Source organism: Trichosurus vulpecula, chromosome 7 (assembly GCF_011100635.1).
Source record: "Trichosurus vulpecula isolate mTriVul1 chromosome 7, mTriVul1.pri, whole genome shotgun sequence".
Taxonomy (NCBI): Eukaryota; Metazoa; Chordata; class Mammalia; order Diprotodontia; family Phalangeridae; genus Trichosurus; species Trichosurus vulpecula.
Genome location: NC_050579.1, coordinates 51579314 through 51597299, shown reverse-complemented (window position 1 = coordinate 51597299; position 17986 = coordinate 51579314). Strand labels below are relative to the sequence as shown.

The 17986-nt window shown below is 38.5% G+C and overlaps 1 protein-coding gene across 1 annotated transcript in view; it reads left to right on the top strand.

Annotated features, from left to right (window-relative positions):
* The window catches only part of MAN1A2 (mannosidase alpha class 1A member 2), a 185336-nt gene that overhangs the window by 48355 nt on the left and 118995 nt on the right, over window positions 1-17986 (top strand). The window contains exon 2 of the mRNA XM_036768998.1: window positions 12436-12691. Coding sequence (XP_036624893.1) covers window positions 12436-12691 — 256 coding nt within the window. The remainder of the gene's footprint in view (window positions 1-12435; window positions 12692-17986) is intronic.

Below are 17986 nucleotides of genomic sequence, written 5' to 3'. Positions count from 1 at the left end.
TGTTGTTGTCATTTTAAAGGTACCACTTTGCACACAGACTGTCCACTGGTTATGCTTTCACACACAGAGACATACAGACTCACTCTTCCAGGGCAACTCCTCAGATTTAAAAAAAAAGGATTTTCCCCTTTCATATGAAGTCCTGGAATGTCATTATCTGAGTTTTGGTGGCAGAGCTGAGTTTTAATATTGTTCATATGCCCTTTTTGTACCCTTGCCAGGATGGAAATAGGATGTCCAGAATTATTAGTGATGTGTTGATTTGGATTTCTTGATATGTCTGAGTTGGTAAAAATGTGATTAGATAGAAGTTGTGACAACTCATGCCCCTCATAAGAACTTTTTGTTTTATATTGTTTGCCAGTCTTTCAAACTTTGAGACTCCTGTCTAATGGTTAACTGCATATGTCATTTATTGTGACCGGTCCGAGTCCTGAGCCATATCCCTACAGCAGCAACTTAAATGATGCTAAGGATCCCCTCCTCCCCCCATTTCACATTATAACTTTGAAGAACTGCTATGGTGTTTGTTGCATTGTGTGACAAGAAATGGTATTGACCCAATTGTAGCTCTCCTAACCTTTAAGAATAGAACACAAAACCCTTTTTATCGCTCTGTAGTAAATTATTATTAAGTGCTTAATAAGCTTAAAGCACTTACTAAGGCACAGCTTTCCACATTAAAGGATCAGTTTCAGATTTCAAGATAATGTCTTTATAGAAGGTAAAATGATGGGGCAGCTAGGTGGTGCAGTGAGTAGAGCACCAGCCCTGGAGTCAGGAGGACCCGAGTTCAAATATGACCTCAGACACTTGTACTAGCTGTGTGACCTTGGGAAAGTCACTTAACCTCAATTGTCCTGCCCCCCCCCCAAAAGAAAGTAAGCTGATTTTGTTATATATTGATAACATATTCTTTTACATTCTTTTGCATCAAAACTGAGGCAAGGCTTTAGCTGTCTACTGGCAAGGTTCCTTTATTCCCAAGCTAGGAAGAAATACAATTCTCAGAATCTTTGGCACCTTAGATCTGTTTTTTGCCCCTTTTTTTTAATCCTGAGCTCATAGCACAGTGCCAGCCATACAGGAGGCACTTATTAGATACTTACTGACTGACTATAGGGAGGTCACCAAGTTGAATAGTCCTCTTAAGAATTTTCAAGGTACTAGAATACAAAACAGTGTGATAAGTTACAGTTAAGAACACTAATCATTCAGAGCAGGCATGAGATAGCTGGTAACTGGGGACAGTTTCATGGAAGAGATAGCTCTTGATGAGTCCAGAAGGAAGTAAGATTTATACAAACAGAAAATTGGGCAGGAGTTCTCTCTGAAGAGATTAGCATAAACATGTATGGAGAGGAGAACTGGAATAACTCAGTGTGGCTGGAGCACAGAATACTTGTGAGAAAGCTGTATAAGATGGTGAGAAAAGTTGGGACCTCAGATGCTAAGGCTTTGCGTCTTGTGAAGGGCTTTTTCAAGGGTTACAGCAGTTAAACTATTATAGGAAGATTAATCTGGCCAAACCCCAGCGGAGAGGATCCTAGGGTCGGAGGCAGAGACTAGTTAGATAACTATCTGCGTCACTAAGGCCGTAATAACAATGTAGATGATATTGTTGAAATGCATATGTGGTTCAGACATCAGAGAGCCATATCCCACAAGCCATCTACCCAGTCCATCAGAGCAGTAAAGCATTCAGTACATGCTATCACAGCATTCCAAAACCTCTGATCCCCTGAGGGGGTCCATTCAGTCTGTCCTGCTCTATCACTAGGGCCATTAGCAGTCATTCCCTCTCCCCTTTCCCCTCCCCTCCCTCCCAGCATTTCCTGTGACTTAATTTCCTTTTCCTGTCAGGAAGCTCCTCCTACCATGTGTGACTTATGCTTCCTGTGACAAGCAGGTCACATGCAGAAAGTTCTTCAAATCTAAATCACTACTACCCTATCCCAGAAACCCTAGGTATGATTTAATAAGACTCAGAACTAGGGTAGTGATACTAAAACATTTTTTATCTCACAAAGAGATAATTTCCAGGGGATTATCACCTTGTAGACTTTTGTGAGTCATTGGGAAGGCATTATTTGAAGGGGGGAAGAATTGGGGAGCCTGGGTTTAGGGGTTTAGATTTTGTAGATTTAGTAGGATTTTAGAATTTAGAGCGAGGAGGGATCTTAGTGGTCAGTTTTGGTAGAAGAGTGATCTCTAGAGAAATGTTAGAAGTCTGAGTCCATTCTTTTGATTTTAACTCTAGAATCTGGAGATAACCACTTTTTCCCTCTTCCTATTTGGGGGTCTTTGATTTAGCCTAGATCTGTAGGGACAGCTAGACTTTGATTTCAATAGAGAAATCCAAAAATGACTCTGAATTGGAAACATCTTTAAAGATGTACATTTTTTTGTATTGTTTTGGTATTACTTCCTAGAAATTTAAAAAAATGTACAACACTTTAGATATATATGCTGATGTAATATCTTACTGTAAGTGATAGAGGAGTTATTGAAAAATAATAAATCATTGCTATAATTATCAAATTTTTCCTTTGATTTCAAATGTGTTTTTGCTATAGACCGGCTTTATCTTCAGTTGGCAGCTGCTTTTTTACTTTTAAATTGTCAGTCTTCCCCCAACTCCTCTGGCAAGATGCAAATGCATTTAAATAAGGTAATATACAGGCTTTTTTGTAGATGGTATTACAGCATTTGTTTAATTCATTTCATTGTATCATCTGGTGTTGTGTAATCCGAAATCTGTAGAAACTTTCAACTTGTGGTTGAGCAAGAAAGCATTTGCAGCATATAAATGTAGTTTTTCCATTTTCAGATTTTGCAAAATGACTTGAATGCAGTTAGAAATAAAAATTTTTATTTTCATTTTTATAGTCAAACCTTGAACATAGGAAAAAATATAGCCATATGTAAATCAATTATTTCTTTACCCTGAGACCTCTTTACGTCTAAATATTCTATTTGAAGATTTTTAATTTGCTATCTTGCTTGTAATTGTTACTTTCCCTGCTATGTTTATGGAATCATGGTTATGCAAATATGGGTTAGCTTATATTCTCTATCTGCAAACAGATTAGGAGCTGTAATTCAAATAGCAAAACTTTTAATAGGACAAATTATAAAATGAAATAAGAGAAAATCAAGTAGTGGAATAATTTTCTTCCTGCTTCCATACTACTTTCATTCTCTGTGTTTCTCGGGTGTACCTGCTGCTTTGTCTTCTCTGCACCCCACCTCTCCCCAAAATTACAGTCTTCCACAGTGGGAGAGTGAATATTTCCTGGGTAGCACATTGCCTTGTATCTAATAATAAATAAATGCTTATTGTATAATTACACTAAATTGAACTGTATTTCTAGGATAACATTATGTCTTGAGCACTTCACAGTTGCATCACTGCCTTTCCCCTCTGCCTCTGAAGTTTACTTTTGCTACTTTTCCTTCTGGGACTTCTTTATTAAATGGAGTCTTTCTCTGCTAACACTGCTTGGGGGTGGCTGTGGGTAGATATTGATCAATACATTTCTAGCTCTTTTACTGAGGCCTTGTGGTATCTAAAAGACCCTTGAGCTCCCTAGACCTTTTTTTTCAGTTTCATTTTACTATTCCCCCCCCTTTTCCCCCCTCTTTCTCCCTGAGTGCCTCTCATCCCTGGACCCCTCATGCACTGTCTTGCCCCTGAAGCATGAAAATAAACTTGGATGAGAAGGCACTTTGCAATTTTGGAGCTGGCAGAGTAGAGTCTCCTTGCTGTAACTATAGCAAAGGGCTCTGGACATTTCATGTATGGATTATTGGAGTTGTAGCATTTAAATTAAATCCATAGGACCAAAAAAGGGAGTTGAATGGTCTTAAGGGACATTTCATTCTAGCTATTGAGAGAACATAAAGAATTACTCGTGCTTTTCTATGTGGTTCACTTTTCTAGTAAGTAGATGTTGAAATCATCTGATGCAAGTTCTTTCATGGATGGTGCTGGGTGAACAAATGTCAATTCTCATTCTCAGTTTTTCTTTTTAAAAAAACTCTAATCAGCCTTTAAATAGGCTTCTATCCTAACTATAGAGATTAGTAGTATAGGTAATTTCTTTTTCTCAAAATTTTTTTAATTATTTATTTAATATTTTTAGTTTTCAGCATTGATTTACACAAGATTTTGAATTACAAATTTTCTCCACATTTCTACCCTCTCCCCCACTGCAAGATGGCACATATTCTGATTGCCCTGTTCCCCAGTCAGGCCACCCTTTTGTCACCCCACTGCCCACCATCCCATTTTCCCTTACTTTCTTGTAAGGCAAGATAGATTTGTATGCCCCATTGCCTGTATATCTTATTTCCCAGTTGCATGCAAAAACAACTTTTTTTTTTTGAACATCTGCTTTTAAAACTTTGAGTTCCGAATTCTCTCCCCTCTTCTTTCCCCACCCACCCTCCCTAAGAAGGCAAGCAATTCAACATAGGTCACATGTGTATCATTATGTAAAACCCTTCTACAATACTCATGTTGTGAAAGACTAACTATATTTTGCGCCTTCCTATCCAGTCCCCCTTTATTCAACTTTCTCCCTTGACCTGTCCCTTTGCTTTTGATTACCTCCTTCCCCTATCAACCCTCCCTTCTATCATTCCCTGCCTTTTATCCCCTTCTTCTTTCTTTCCTGTGGGGTATGATACCCAATTGAGTGTGTATGTTATTCTCTCCTCAAGTCAAATCTGATGAGAGCAAGATTCACTCATTCCTCCTCACCTGCCCCCTGTTCCTTCCAATGAACTGCTTTTTCTTGCCATGTTTATGTGAGATAGTTTACCTCATTCTCTCTCTCCCTTTCTTCTCTCAATATATTCCTCTCTCATTCCTTAATTTGATTGTTTTTTTAGATATCCCTTCATATTCAGCTAACCCTGTGCCTTGTGTGTGTATATGTATGTATGTATGTATGTATGTGTGTGTGTGTGTGTGTGTGTGTATATATATACATATATATATATGCATATTCCCTTCAGCTACCCTAATACTGAGGTCTCATGAATCATACTCATCATCTTTCCATGTAGGAATGTGAACAAAACAGTTCAACTTTAGTAAGTCCCTTGTGATTCTCTTTCTTGTTTACCTTTTCATGCTTCTCTTGATTCTTGTGTTTGAAAGTCAAATTTTCTATTCAGCTCTGGTCTTTTCACTGAGAAAGCTTGAAAGTCCTCTATTTTATTGAAAATCCATATTTTGCCGTGGAGCATGATACTTAGTTTTGCTGGGTAGGTGATTCTTGGTTTTAATCCTAGCTCCATTGACCTCCTGAATATTGTATTCCAAGCCCTTCTATCCCTTAATGTAGAAGCTGCTAGATCTTGTGGTATTCTGATTGTGTTTCCACAATACTCAAATTGTTTCTTTCTGGCTGCTTTCAGTATTTTCTCCTTGATCTGGGAGCTGTGGAATTTGGTGACAATATTCCTAGGAGTTTTCTTTGGGATTTTTTTGAGGAGGTGATCTGTGGATTCTTTCAATTTCTATTTTACCCTTTGGTTCTGGAATATCAGGGCAATTTTCCTTGATAATTTCTTGAAAGATGATGTCTAGGCTCTTTTTTTGATCATGGCTTTCAGGTAGTCCAGTAATTTTTAAATTGTCTCTCCTGGATCTATTTTCCAGGCCAGTGGTTTTTCCAGTGAAATATTTCACATTGTTTTCCACTTTTTCATTCCTTTGGTTCTGTTTTATAATATCTTGATTTCTCATAAAGTCACTAACTTCCCCTTGCTCCAATCTAATTTTTAAGGTAGTATTTTCTTCAGTGGTCTTTCGGATCTCCTTTTCCATTTGGCTAATTCTGCCTTTCAAGGCATTCTTCTCCTCATTGGCTTTTTGGAGCTCTTTTGCCGTTTGAGTTAGTCTATTTTTTAAGGTGTTATTTTCTTCAGCGTTTTTTTTTGTGTCTCCTTTAGCAAGTCATTGAGTTGTTTTTCATGATTTTCTTGCATCCCTCTCATTTTTCTTCCCAGTTTTTCCTCTACTTCTCTAACTTGCTTTTCCAAATACTTTTTGAGCTCTTCCATGGCCTGAGAGCAGTTCATATTTTTCTTGGAGGCTTTTGATGTAGGCTCTTTGACTTTGTTGACTTCTTTTGGCTGTATGTTTTGGTCTTCTTTGCCACCAAAGAGAGATTCCAAAGTCTGAGTCTGAATCTGAGTCTGTTCATGTTCCCAGCCAACTACTTGACCCTTGAGTTTTTTGTTGGGGGTGGGGAGGGTAAGACTGCTTGTAGATTATTGAGTACGTTTTCCCAAGTTTGAGGGGGCTGTGCTGCTGTTTTCAGAGCTACTTCTACCCAGCAAGCTCTGCCATACCAGCAGTCCTCCTCTAGGAGCCCTCAACCAGGATTGAGGCCCAGATTCAGGCAGGGCAATTCTGGCTTGCTGCTTAATTCCTCCCACCATGTGGGCCTGGGGCCTGAAGCAACTGCAGCTGTAGCTTTGTAAGCAGCCTCAGAGCTGCACCACGTCCGCTGCCCCCTGGGCAGTGGCTGACCATGAACTCCTTTCACTCTATCCCAGCAGCTTTTTCCAGTAACCTTCTCTGGTGTCTTTGGCGTTTGGGGGTTGAGAAGTCTGGTTACTGCCACAGCTCACTGATTCAGGGCGCTACACCTGTTCTGCCCATCTCCTGATCTGGTTGGTCCTGGCGCAGCCCACGCTGGGCTCTTCAGCGCTCTGCCCTCAGCTCCATGCGATAGACCGTTCCCAGCGACCATCCAGGTTGTCCGGTGCTGGAGCCCTGCTTCCCTTTGCTATTTTGTGGGTTCTGCGGCTCTAGAATTTGGTCAGAGCCATTTTTATAGGTGTTTGGAGGGACCAGGTGGGGAGCTAAAGCGAGTCCCTGCTTTCTAGCTGCCATCTTTACTCCCCCCCCCCCCCCCCGGTAATTTCTTATCAGTAGTTAGTTCATATTATATAAGTATTAAAGTAATTCCCTATGTTGAGGTCTCATGATGGATTGGTATTCACCCTGAAATTTCAAAGGCTTTGGCAACAGTATAAGTTTAGGCAGATTTTGTCAAGCATTGAAGGCTTTAGATACAGGTAAGATGATGCCCATGTCACACCAAGGAACAGCCTAGTTGGATTTGGAGACACTTTCCTGAGGTTTAGTCATCAGATTACATTTATTTCATCCATAGAAATTTATAAAGGTTTCTGCTAAAGTGTGAAGCGGTTGTAGTAGGGAAGAGTATCCACACTGATTTATATATCCTTGAAGTATGTAATATACTTGTAAAAGAATCTATAATATCTACATGTATGTCTTCCTTTTGAATTTTTAGGAGACATTCTAGGCTCCCTAAAGTGATTTAGGAAACATCATATCTAAGCAACATTTTTATGCTTTATCATTTAGATGGGTTATTTCCAAGAGAAATATCTGCAGATTTATGAATATTATCTATTTAGGTTGATTCTGGTTAATTTTTTTCAGAGCCTGACATTTTTTAAACCTTTTCCCCTATTGCTCGAGTTCTTTTTTATTTGTTTCCTATGGGCTTTTTAGATACTGTTGGTAGTAGTGAATTTTTCCTCAGAGATAACAGTTTGCCTCAGGCTTTTTACATTTGAATTATTGAATATTGTTCTAATTTCCCTCTTTGCCTCTAGCCTTTCCCTGTTCTAATCTATCTAGTATAATGTTGTTGCTAAGTTGTTTTTTCAGTTGTCAGACTCTCACAGCCCCTTTTGGGGTTTCCTTGGCAAAGATACTGGAACAGTTTGCCATTTCCTTCTCCAGCTCAGCAAACAAGGTTAAATGACTTGCCCAGGGTCATACAGCTAATGAGTGTCTGAGTTTCTTGAACTCCACTGTGCCACCTAATTATCCCCATCTAAAACATAATACTGTAGTAGATAATATAGTGTCTAGTATAATACTGGCAGACTGTTCTCTATAAATATGACTAATAATGTGTGATTTCACTGTTTTGGAAGCTGTCACTGGTGGTGTGCTTGAGTGCCTATGCTTGGACCCCAGTTCCAAAATCACATCTCTCCCTAGCCTCAAAACACTGTCCCCGGCAGTTTCTCTCCAGCCTAAGGACAGCATGGCCTAGGAAAAACAATTATCTCTTTCCTGATAGAGTATTCAGCTGTACCTATAACATTTATTAGCTTGAACTGGCTATGTACTGGGTCATAAAGATATTTACTGCTCACTGACCTATCATGTATATCCTAGACTTAGATATATGTTTATGTTTATCTTGTCTAAGAAGACACTGATGGGGATAGCCTGGGTATTTCCCAGTTAGCCCTGATCATTAGTTGACTTAGTGACATTTCAGGCCTAAAACCAAACCTCCATGTAGCTTTGGGCTTTTTGGCTATTTCCTTTGGGCTGTTTCCCTGTGAACTCTCAGTAAAATGCTGGCTCAGTAGATACAGAAAGTGCATATTTTCCTTTAAGACCTGACCACTCCTTAACCACTTCCTAATCCCGCCCTGAATGACCTAGTTAGCATATTTGGCACATATTTTACTATAGAATCTCCTGTATAAACCTTAACTGTAACCCTCTAAGGTTGCAGGTTCCCTAAAAACTCTTGGCCACTGAAAAGTGTAGCAATAAATCTTTGCCACCTTGCCTTAAAGAATGTTTGAGTCTACAGATTCATTTCAGACAGCCCCAACCTTGTTTTGGATACTTCAGTCTTGGAGTTCCTCTATCTCTCCAACCCTTGTTATTACTTTCTGTTCTTGTTTGATGAAACTATTCACATTGAAGGCCTTCTATAATCTGGCTGTACCCATACTCTCCAGTTCAGCCTTTAATCATTAATGTTGAAATATGTATGCAAAGATTTTTGCAAATCATGAAATTTCAATGGCAATTTTTACTGTTTTGTTGTTGTTATTGCTGCTTCTTATACCACATCACTACTTCTTGACTTCAGGCTCTCATGACCTTTCTCCTAGACTATTATAATAGCTTCTTAGTTGGTCCTTCTGTACCCATCTTCTTACCTCTCCAGTCCATCTCTCTAAGCCAAATTGATATTAGAAAAGAACACAAGTCTGTATCTCTTCTCTACTCAAGAAGTTCCAGTGGTTCCCTTTACCTCTAGGATAAGATAAAAACCCGTTTGACATTTAAAGTTCATCAAAATCTGTCTTCCTATCTACTTTCCCAAATGGTGCAGTCAAACTTACCTTCTAGCTATTTTTCCCACAGGACATTCTATCTCCTATTTTTGTACAGGCTGTCCCCCATCCCTGGATTGAACTCTTGTACTTCTGTCTCTTGGAACTCCCAGCTCTCTTTAACAATCAAATCACTTGGTACCTCTTTCAAGATGGCTTTCCTTATTTTTCCAGTTGTTATTCTCTCCTATTCCTACCCGAATCCTCCTCATTCTGAAATGAATAATTAGACAGTTTTGTTCCATATTGAGCCTTTTCTCCTCTCATCATCTATTAATCAATAAATTAGTCAATATGCATTTATTAAACACATATGTGCCATGCATTATGCTAAGCTTTGGTGATACAAAATAGTCCTTGTCCTCAAAGAGATTGCATTCTGTGGAGGCAGACAGATCTGTATATACAAAATAGACACAAAGTGATTGGAAACACTATTAGCTGGAAAGGCTTCATGTAGAAAGTGGTGCTTGAGCCTAACCTTGAAGAAATGAGGAAATCTGAGAGGCAAAGATGAACAATGAGGACTTTTCAGGCAAGAGGAACATCCATAAAGAGGCTTAGCGATGCTATATGGTATGCTGTGTATAAGGAACAATATGTCAGCCAGCTTGATTGGGCTCCAGAGTACTTGAAGGTTAGTAGAAATACTAGAAAGGTAGTTTCAAGCCAGATTGTGAAATATATTTAAAATACCAAGTAGAATATATTTGATTCTCATGGTAATAGGCAAGTAACATGGTCAGACTTGTGTTTTAGGAGTATCACTTGAACATCCATGTAGAGGATGGATTGAAGTGGAGTGAGACTTGAGGCAGGGAGATCAGTTGTAGAACCTTATGGCAGTAGTGCTGGTGAGAGGGACAAGGGCCTGAACTAGGGTGATTGCTGTATGAGTGGAGAGAAGAGGACAATTGTGAGAGATATTGAGGAGATAGAAATGAGAAGATTTAGTAACTGATTGGATATGTGGGGTGAATGAAAATGAGGTGTTAAGTATGACACTGAGGTTGTGGGCCTGGGTGACTGGAAGTAGTGTGGTTGGTAGAAGTAGGGAAGTTAGGTTAAGGGCACGATTTTGGGGAAAAGAGGATGTGTTCTGTTTTGGACATGCAGAGGTTGAGATATCCACAGGAGAACGAGTTAAAAACGTTCACTAGGGCAGTTGGTATTGTGTGACTGGTAAGGCCATCAAATGAGAGCATATTGAAAGAGAATAGAAGAGGTCTTGGGATAGAGCCTTTTAAGTACACTCACAGTTAGGTGGTAGAATCTGGATGATGACCCACCAAAGAAGACTGAAGAGAGGTCAGACAGATAGGAGGAGAGAACCAGAAGGAAGCTGTGTCATGAAAACCTAGAGATGGAAGAGGATCTAGGAGGTTAAGGTGGTCGACAGAATTAAATGTTACAAAGAAGTTGAGAAAAGGCTGTTAGATTAGGCAGTTTAAGTAATCACTGGTAACTTTATATTATCATGTTAGATTTTTGTACTTTTTTGTTCTACCTTATATTTTTCTGCGTGTGTCTTGTTAATCCTATGGGACTGTAAGACTAAAAGAAGGGGGCTATGAATTTGATGTTTTATTCAGTGTCTACCATTAAATTCAAAACTGATTTTATGCACAAGAAACATTTACTGTGAAAGTTGATCTGATATTTGGTGTTATTTTATAGTTTTGGGTTTAGTAGATTAGCTCTTCATGGGCCATTTACTTTCTTCTTGGCATTATTCTTGTCAATTACATTGTATGATGTCGTGGACCAGTTGGTTAGGATTTATATAAGTATAGACAACTGAGTCCCTATTGTAGGACATGATCTAGATATTCACTGATTGCTAACTTTTGAAACTAATACTTAAATACTTCAAAAGTTCTGTTATTTCATTAAGATATGGGTACATCTTCCATGTTTGGGAATAAAAATTACTTTATCATTAGAGTTAATTGCAAAAAGATGTTTTAATTAGGCATTTCTGTGGATGACACCACCATTCTTCCAGTCACTTGAATTTATATATTGTTATCCTCAACTTCATAGATCCAGTCAGTTGCGAGATCTTGTCCATTTTGCCTCCTCACCATCATTGGTATCTGTCCCTGTTTCTTACTTGACTACTACCCACTGTCTTAGTTCAGAATCTTATCGAGTCTCTCCTAGACTATTATAAGAACTTCCTAATTGTTCTCCAGGCTTTGTGTGTTTTCTCTCCTGATTTTCACCTGGCTGCCAAAATGATACTGCTATAACACCGGTGTGACCATATCACCTCAACAGCTTGTTCAAGAAGCTCCATTGCATCTCTGCCTTCTAGGAACAATCCAGACTCCTTTTTTAGGCCTTTCTAGCCTATCTCCAACTTATCTTTCAAAGCTTATTTTATATTACTTTCCTTCATGCGTTCTTGAGCGCAGCCAGACTGACCTCCTGATGTGACATTGACTGCTTCTGTCCCCCATGCCTCAGACACTCTCTGTCCTCACCTCAGTTTCTTACAGTCCCTGGCTTCCTTAAAAATGCTGGTCAAGTGCCACCTTCTACATGAAGCCTTTCCTGAAGCAGTGATATCTGTACTGCTGTGCCCCAATTATTTTGTATTTTTTGTAAATATTTTCTGTGTACTTAAACACGTATATTTTTCTTACGGAAAGAAAGCTCTTTGAGGGCAGGCACTATTTCATCTTGTCTGTGTATCCCTTCCCCCTAGCACTTAGTAGGTGTTTGTTATTGAGTGATTAAGATCCATAGTGCGTTATGAAATTTGGCTGTTTGTGTTGTGGCTCCTTGGCCCACATTATTTCTATTATATCTTCTCTCTTCTTTTGTTCTTTTAATCTTTACCTTCCTCATATTTCTATATATCTCCACATGGGTCCTACTTTGCTGGTTGTTGTGGTTAGTCTGTGTTTGTTTTCTTTCTCATATTCACATCTAGATCTCCCCATGTGTTCTCTGGGTTCTTTGGCTAGCATGGTCATTTTGTTAACAGTGCATGTATGTTTTGATGTCTAGGAATTTTTGAGGCTTTTGCTAATGGATTGCTTCTATGATCTAGTGGAAGAATCAAAAACAGTCAGCATGAGATGGTGGAATAGCCTGATGGATGGACACACACACTCTCTCTCTCTCTCTCTCTCTCTCTCTCTCTCTCTCTCTCTCTCTCTCTTAATTCTTAGTAGGAAGTCATTTTCTGATCAGGTCTTTTTTTTCTCTTTGCTTATCTCCCAGGGAAGAAGAGGAACGTCTGAGAAATAAAATTCGTGCTGATCATGAGCGAGCTCTAGAAGAGGCAAAAGAAAAACTAAAGAAGTCTAGAGAGACAATACAAGCAGAGATTGAAACAGAAAAAAATAAGGTTGCCCAGGAGATAAAGAAGAAAGAAACCAAGCCACTGCCACCAGTCCCTTTACCAAACCTCATAGGAATAAATGGCGGAGAACCAGAAGATGAAGACACCAGAGAAAAGAGGGAAAAAATCAAGGAGGTAAAGAGTTGAAATTTATACTGGGGAGTTGGTTGGGGTATGTATTTTGTGCATTTTTGGATCGGTACTGTTTATGGCTTTGTATGGTATGACCTTGTTTGGAGGGAAGCCTCTAAGTTCTTCATTAGTCTTACTGTTCTTTTTTTTTTCCTACTCTTGGGTAATTGTAAGTAGGATTGTTTCTTTTAATGTCAATAGTAATATGAAATGTGGATATTCTGGGTTTTTATTGCTACTGTGGTCATTTTAATTATTAACTTGTTTTAATGTCACTGTGTTATTCAGAAAACTTGTCTTGTTTAATGGCTAATTGACCCTATCTAAAACTCATTTCTTGTCATCATTTATTCAGGTATTTATTGACTATTTAATCGTATATGACTTTAAAGATACTATATAAAGTGATTTAGACATTGCATCTAGGTGATTATAATCTAAAAACATTTATCTACCAAATTCCTCTTTTGTTGCTTCATTTTGTTGTGGTGGTGACCCTGGTTCCTTAAATACAGTTAAACAACAGCTTCTGCTGAACTTGTGCTTTCTGAGGACCACCTTAACTAAATTCAGATAAGGTTGTACACACTTTGGGTATAAGATGACACATTTTTTGTCCGCAATTACTCTGAAAGAATATCTACCAAGTTATAGAGTAGTTGAAGTCTGTAGTGGTGGAAAGAATACCAACATAATAACGTTATTATAATAAAATAACAATGCCGTTTATCCTTGATACATGCGGGTGCGCGCACACACACTCATGCATGCACACATGCACACTTCATATTTTTTGCCAGTCAAGTCATTAAGCATTTATGAAGTATTTTCAATGTGCCAAACACTGTACTGATTGTATAAAGAAGGGCAAAAACAAGCCTAGTAATGATAGTAATAATAACAAGTAATATATAGCACTTTAAAGTTTGCAAAATATTTTGCATGTTATCCTGTTTGATATGGGCTCTATCATTATTTGTTGTATTGGAAATTAAAGATAATAAATTTTAGAAAAAGGAGAAAAGGGGAGGGAATAAACATTTATGTAGTGCCTGCTGTGTGCCAGGCACTGTGCTAAGTCCTTTTTTTTGCAAATAACATTTAATTATTTAAATATTTATTAGTTCTTTACAAATAACAAATTCATTGTATTGCCATAAATAACATAGTTTTTGAGAAAAATAACTTTTCCAAATAGTAGTTATAGTGAGAAGAGTGACAATCTTTTACATATTTTTGCTAATCTCTTTAATAGCTTAATAGAAGACACCTAAATCATCTGCTCCTGCATTCAGTGTTGTTGTGATGCATTGTTTTGTTATGAAGAAAACCTGGTCTCACAGGTGAAATTGTTTTTCTATTAATAACCAATCAGTAAATTGGGATCCAGGCTTTTCTTTTTCTATTTCTTCATTTAGGGCTCTGCCCTATAGCTCAGCCAGCCAGTGTTTGAAGGACAAGGCTGATGGATGAGATTGCTCAAATCTTCCAAGAATGTGGTCTTCCATCTTGGGGAGGACCCTGTTCAACTAGGAGACCTTACTTCTGTTTAGAGTGTAAACAGAGTCTAATCTAGATGAATTCCATCCCCAAATCATTAAGCCCATGTCCTTGTACCCCTTTATTGGAGTTTAGGGTAACCCAGCTCATAAAGGAGAAGACCAACCAGAGTGGTCTGGATGGAGATGCATTCCCCTGTTCAGAATGCTGAAAGGGGTTGCATTTCATGATCAAGCCACATTCTCAGCAGGAGGAGCTGAAAACATTTATCTTAGCCCACCTTCTCATTTAAATGCCTTGCCCCTCATTAATTGTTAACCCATCAGGGTTGATTTTTTTTTTACCTGTCAGGGCACCCACTTTTCTAAAAGTATATTAAGGCATTCAGTATCTCCATCAGGGATTTTTGGTTACTGAGAGAAACCACGGACCCTCAATGTATTGATTACTAGCTAGCCTAATTAATAAATTGATTATTAGTTACCCAGAAACTCTGCCTCTCAAGTTTTTCATTTATATCACAGATTTGTAGTTGGAAAAAGGAAGAATATTTTAACAGGTGAATAATGTCTTAGTATTACTATGAAAATAGTTTTTCCCTTTGTGAAAAGGAACCAGTGCTCTCCAAAGGTCCAAGGACCACACTTTGAAAATTCCTGACTTAGAGAATGCCATCATTCACTGTCCAATATGTGTTTTCTTTTTTATCTCTCCCCATATTTTGTGCATCAGATCCATATTGGCTGGTCTTCTGTCCTTTTCAAGTTGGAGACATTGTGCTTGGTAGAGGGAAAACCCACAGGACAAGAGTTGGACAGCTTCAGCTTCCTTTCTGACTTATTTTCATCATCCCATTTACTTGTAACAGCAGTCCTATATTCCCTTTTAGCTGTTTACATTTTCTCCATCTTAGCTGAAAAACAAAACAACTCCAAGTTCTTTTGATCTTTGTTGTTCTTATCAAGCTGTTCTGTACTTCTGTATTCATCATCTCAAAAACATATCCTAAATGTGGCCCCTCCTGTTGTTGTTCCTGCCCTTGATGCATAATGTACTATTGCCTTCTTTCCTAGTAATTACTTTGCATTCATTTAGTATGTATTTAGTCGGTACTTGTATTTGAGTATATCATCTCCCCCTGTGGAATGTAAGCACCTTGTTTATGTCTTTGTTTCCTCAGTGTGTGGCCTATGTCTTATGACATAGTGGTTTCTTAACAAAATGCTTGTTTGATTGATTGGTTGATTGGCATCTACATGTTGTTGCTTCAGTCTTCTGTACCCTTCATGTAAAATTGTAAATTAGTTTAAAAGTGTAACTTGATCAGTCCCTCTATTTCCACACTGTTCTCTTTAGACACCTTCCAGTTTTCCTTCTCATCTGAATTGTTTCGCTTTGTCATTATATCTTCAGAAACTCATTCTTGTGAGTTCCCTATCCTTTCTGGGATAACTTGCTTATGGTAGGTGCTTAACTCATATTTTCTTAATTGCATAGATAGCTAGATGGTACAGTAGATAGTTGTCTTTGGAGTCAGGAAGACCTGACTCAGCCAGTCAGTAAGCACCTACTATGTGCTAGGCATTGTGTTGTGTACTGGGGATGTAAAAATGAATAATCACTGCCATCAAGGAGTTTATACTCTATTGAGGGAAACATCATGCACTCTAGCTGTTACCTATAGCCTGTGTGACCCTGGGTAAATCTATTTATGTGAATCCCAGTTTGCTTTTCCATAAAGCTCTACAAGGTTAAATTATTAGATTCCCAAACTTGCCTTCTAGCTCTAAATCCTATATGTTACTAACTCTACACAGATTGAAGCTTAATTTGTGCATTATCTAGCATTCTTGGCACACATTAAGTACTCTGTGTTTTTAGTTCTTAAAATTTTAGGGACCTATTCAGTTATTCACTCTGTGGTGAATAGAAGCTAGAGTGGTAATTTGAAAAAAGTGCTCCCTCAGAGTCAGAAGGCCCTAGTTATTGCCAGTTACTTTACCATTAGCTAGCTGTGTGATCTAGCATCCCATATAAAGTTTTGCCACCTCCCAAAGATTGTTACTCTGAATTGGCTAACAGTATTGCTTGTTGATGTTTTGTCATAATTACCAACAAAATTCATTGACTGTGTAGTTTTTGTAATTACTTAGCTCAGTATCAGCTTTGAAGGAGGGTTCTCATGATGTACTGCACAGCTATGTACTTGATTTTTTTTCTTTTTAACTTTTTTTTATTGATGTTTGGATGAAGATGCTGATGTCATGCTCTTCAGATTTGGAGCTAAAATGAAGCTGAGAGGGATTTCTAGTATGTTGGTGCCAGAATTGAGACCTGAAAAGTCATTACAGGCTAGAATAATGAATTTGAAAAGATGAAATATAAAAGACCTAGGGGTTTTAATAGTGTTTTTGGTATAAGTTTTGGACATTTTTAAAGAACTGAAACAAATATCATGTAATCTTCAGATGTTCGTAGTATGCCCTAGAGTATTGTGTTTATTTCAGGCCATCATTTTTTAGGAGGGATATTGATGAATCTGAGTGAGCTTAGAGAAAAACAATAGGGACGGTAAGGGGATTTGAAACCATGAGGTCTGAGATTCGGTTGAACAAAATGCAAATATTTAGCTTGATGAAGAGGAGACTTGGGGAAACATGATTTTGCTTTTCCAGTGTATGAAAAGTGGCCATAAGGGAAGTAGATTTAGTCAAACTGTTTGGCTTCAGATGACAGAGTTGGGATAAATGAGTTAAAGGGAAACAGATTATGGCACAGCTTAAATAAGGGGGTGCTTCCCACGAATTCTGAAATACATTCTCTCTCCCTCTCCTAAAAAATTTACAGATTCTCCTCCCATTCTGCAAGAGTTTTCTTCTAACTAAGTAAAACTATCTGTATGGTGACTTTATCTGAAAGTGTATTCAATATTCCACATCGTTAGCCACCCCCTTCTCTATTTTTAAAATGGTTTGTTTTAATTAAAAGAAATTATTTTCTTTCTCTCCCACTGCATAGAAAAAAGAAAAAAAAAACCCAAATTTGTTATAACAAATAGGTACAGCCAAGCAAAAAATTATTGGCTATCTACAAAAATGTCTCATTTTGGGGTGGGGTGACCATTGGGGATGGGATTATGTTGTGGATCCAGGCTGGCCAGAAATTGCATACATACTTTCGGCTTTTGTAAACCCTCACCCCTCCACTCCCCCATCTCTCCTCTCCCATCTTTTCTGTGGGTGTTTGTGGTTGAATGAGAAGTGAGCATAACTAGTTGCCCTCTTACCCTGTCCAGGGCTTGCGTATTTGAAAAAGAAAGTCAAGAGCTGGATTCCTGCATCATAAATTCCATTTTGAGTAGGTGGCATCCCTTGAATCTGGATGATGTCTGCACCATCCAGGGAGGTTGTATCCCTGACCCCCTAGGCTTTCAGAGGGACAAGAAAGACCTGAAAATGGAACTAGGGAAAGTTTGTCTCTGGGAGCATGAACCAGGCCTACAGCACCTCCTTTGAGGGGGAGATTTTTCACCACCATTTTAGGTATTTTTGCTCTGAGGATACTCCTGGATCATATGAAGCCCTGAACTAACTCAGAAGGCCTTTGTCAGAATTTGTTGGGACTGGATATTTATATTTAGGGGCACATCCTGGAGTTACTGTGTAAGAGCATTTCCTGACCATTTTGCCTGAAGAACCATGAGTCTGGGCGCGAGAGTACCATCTAGAGTGGGGAACAGGTAGTGACCCTTGGAGGATTTAGAACAAGAGCTTGATGAGTCTCTCTCTCCTGCTGAAA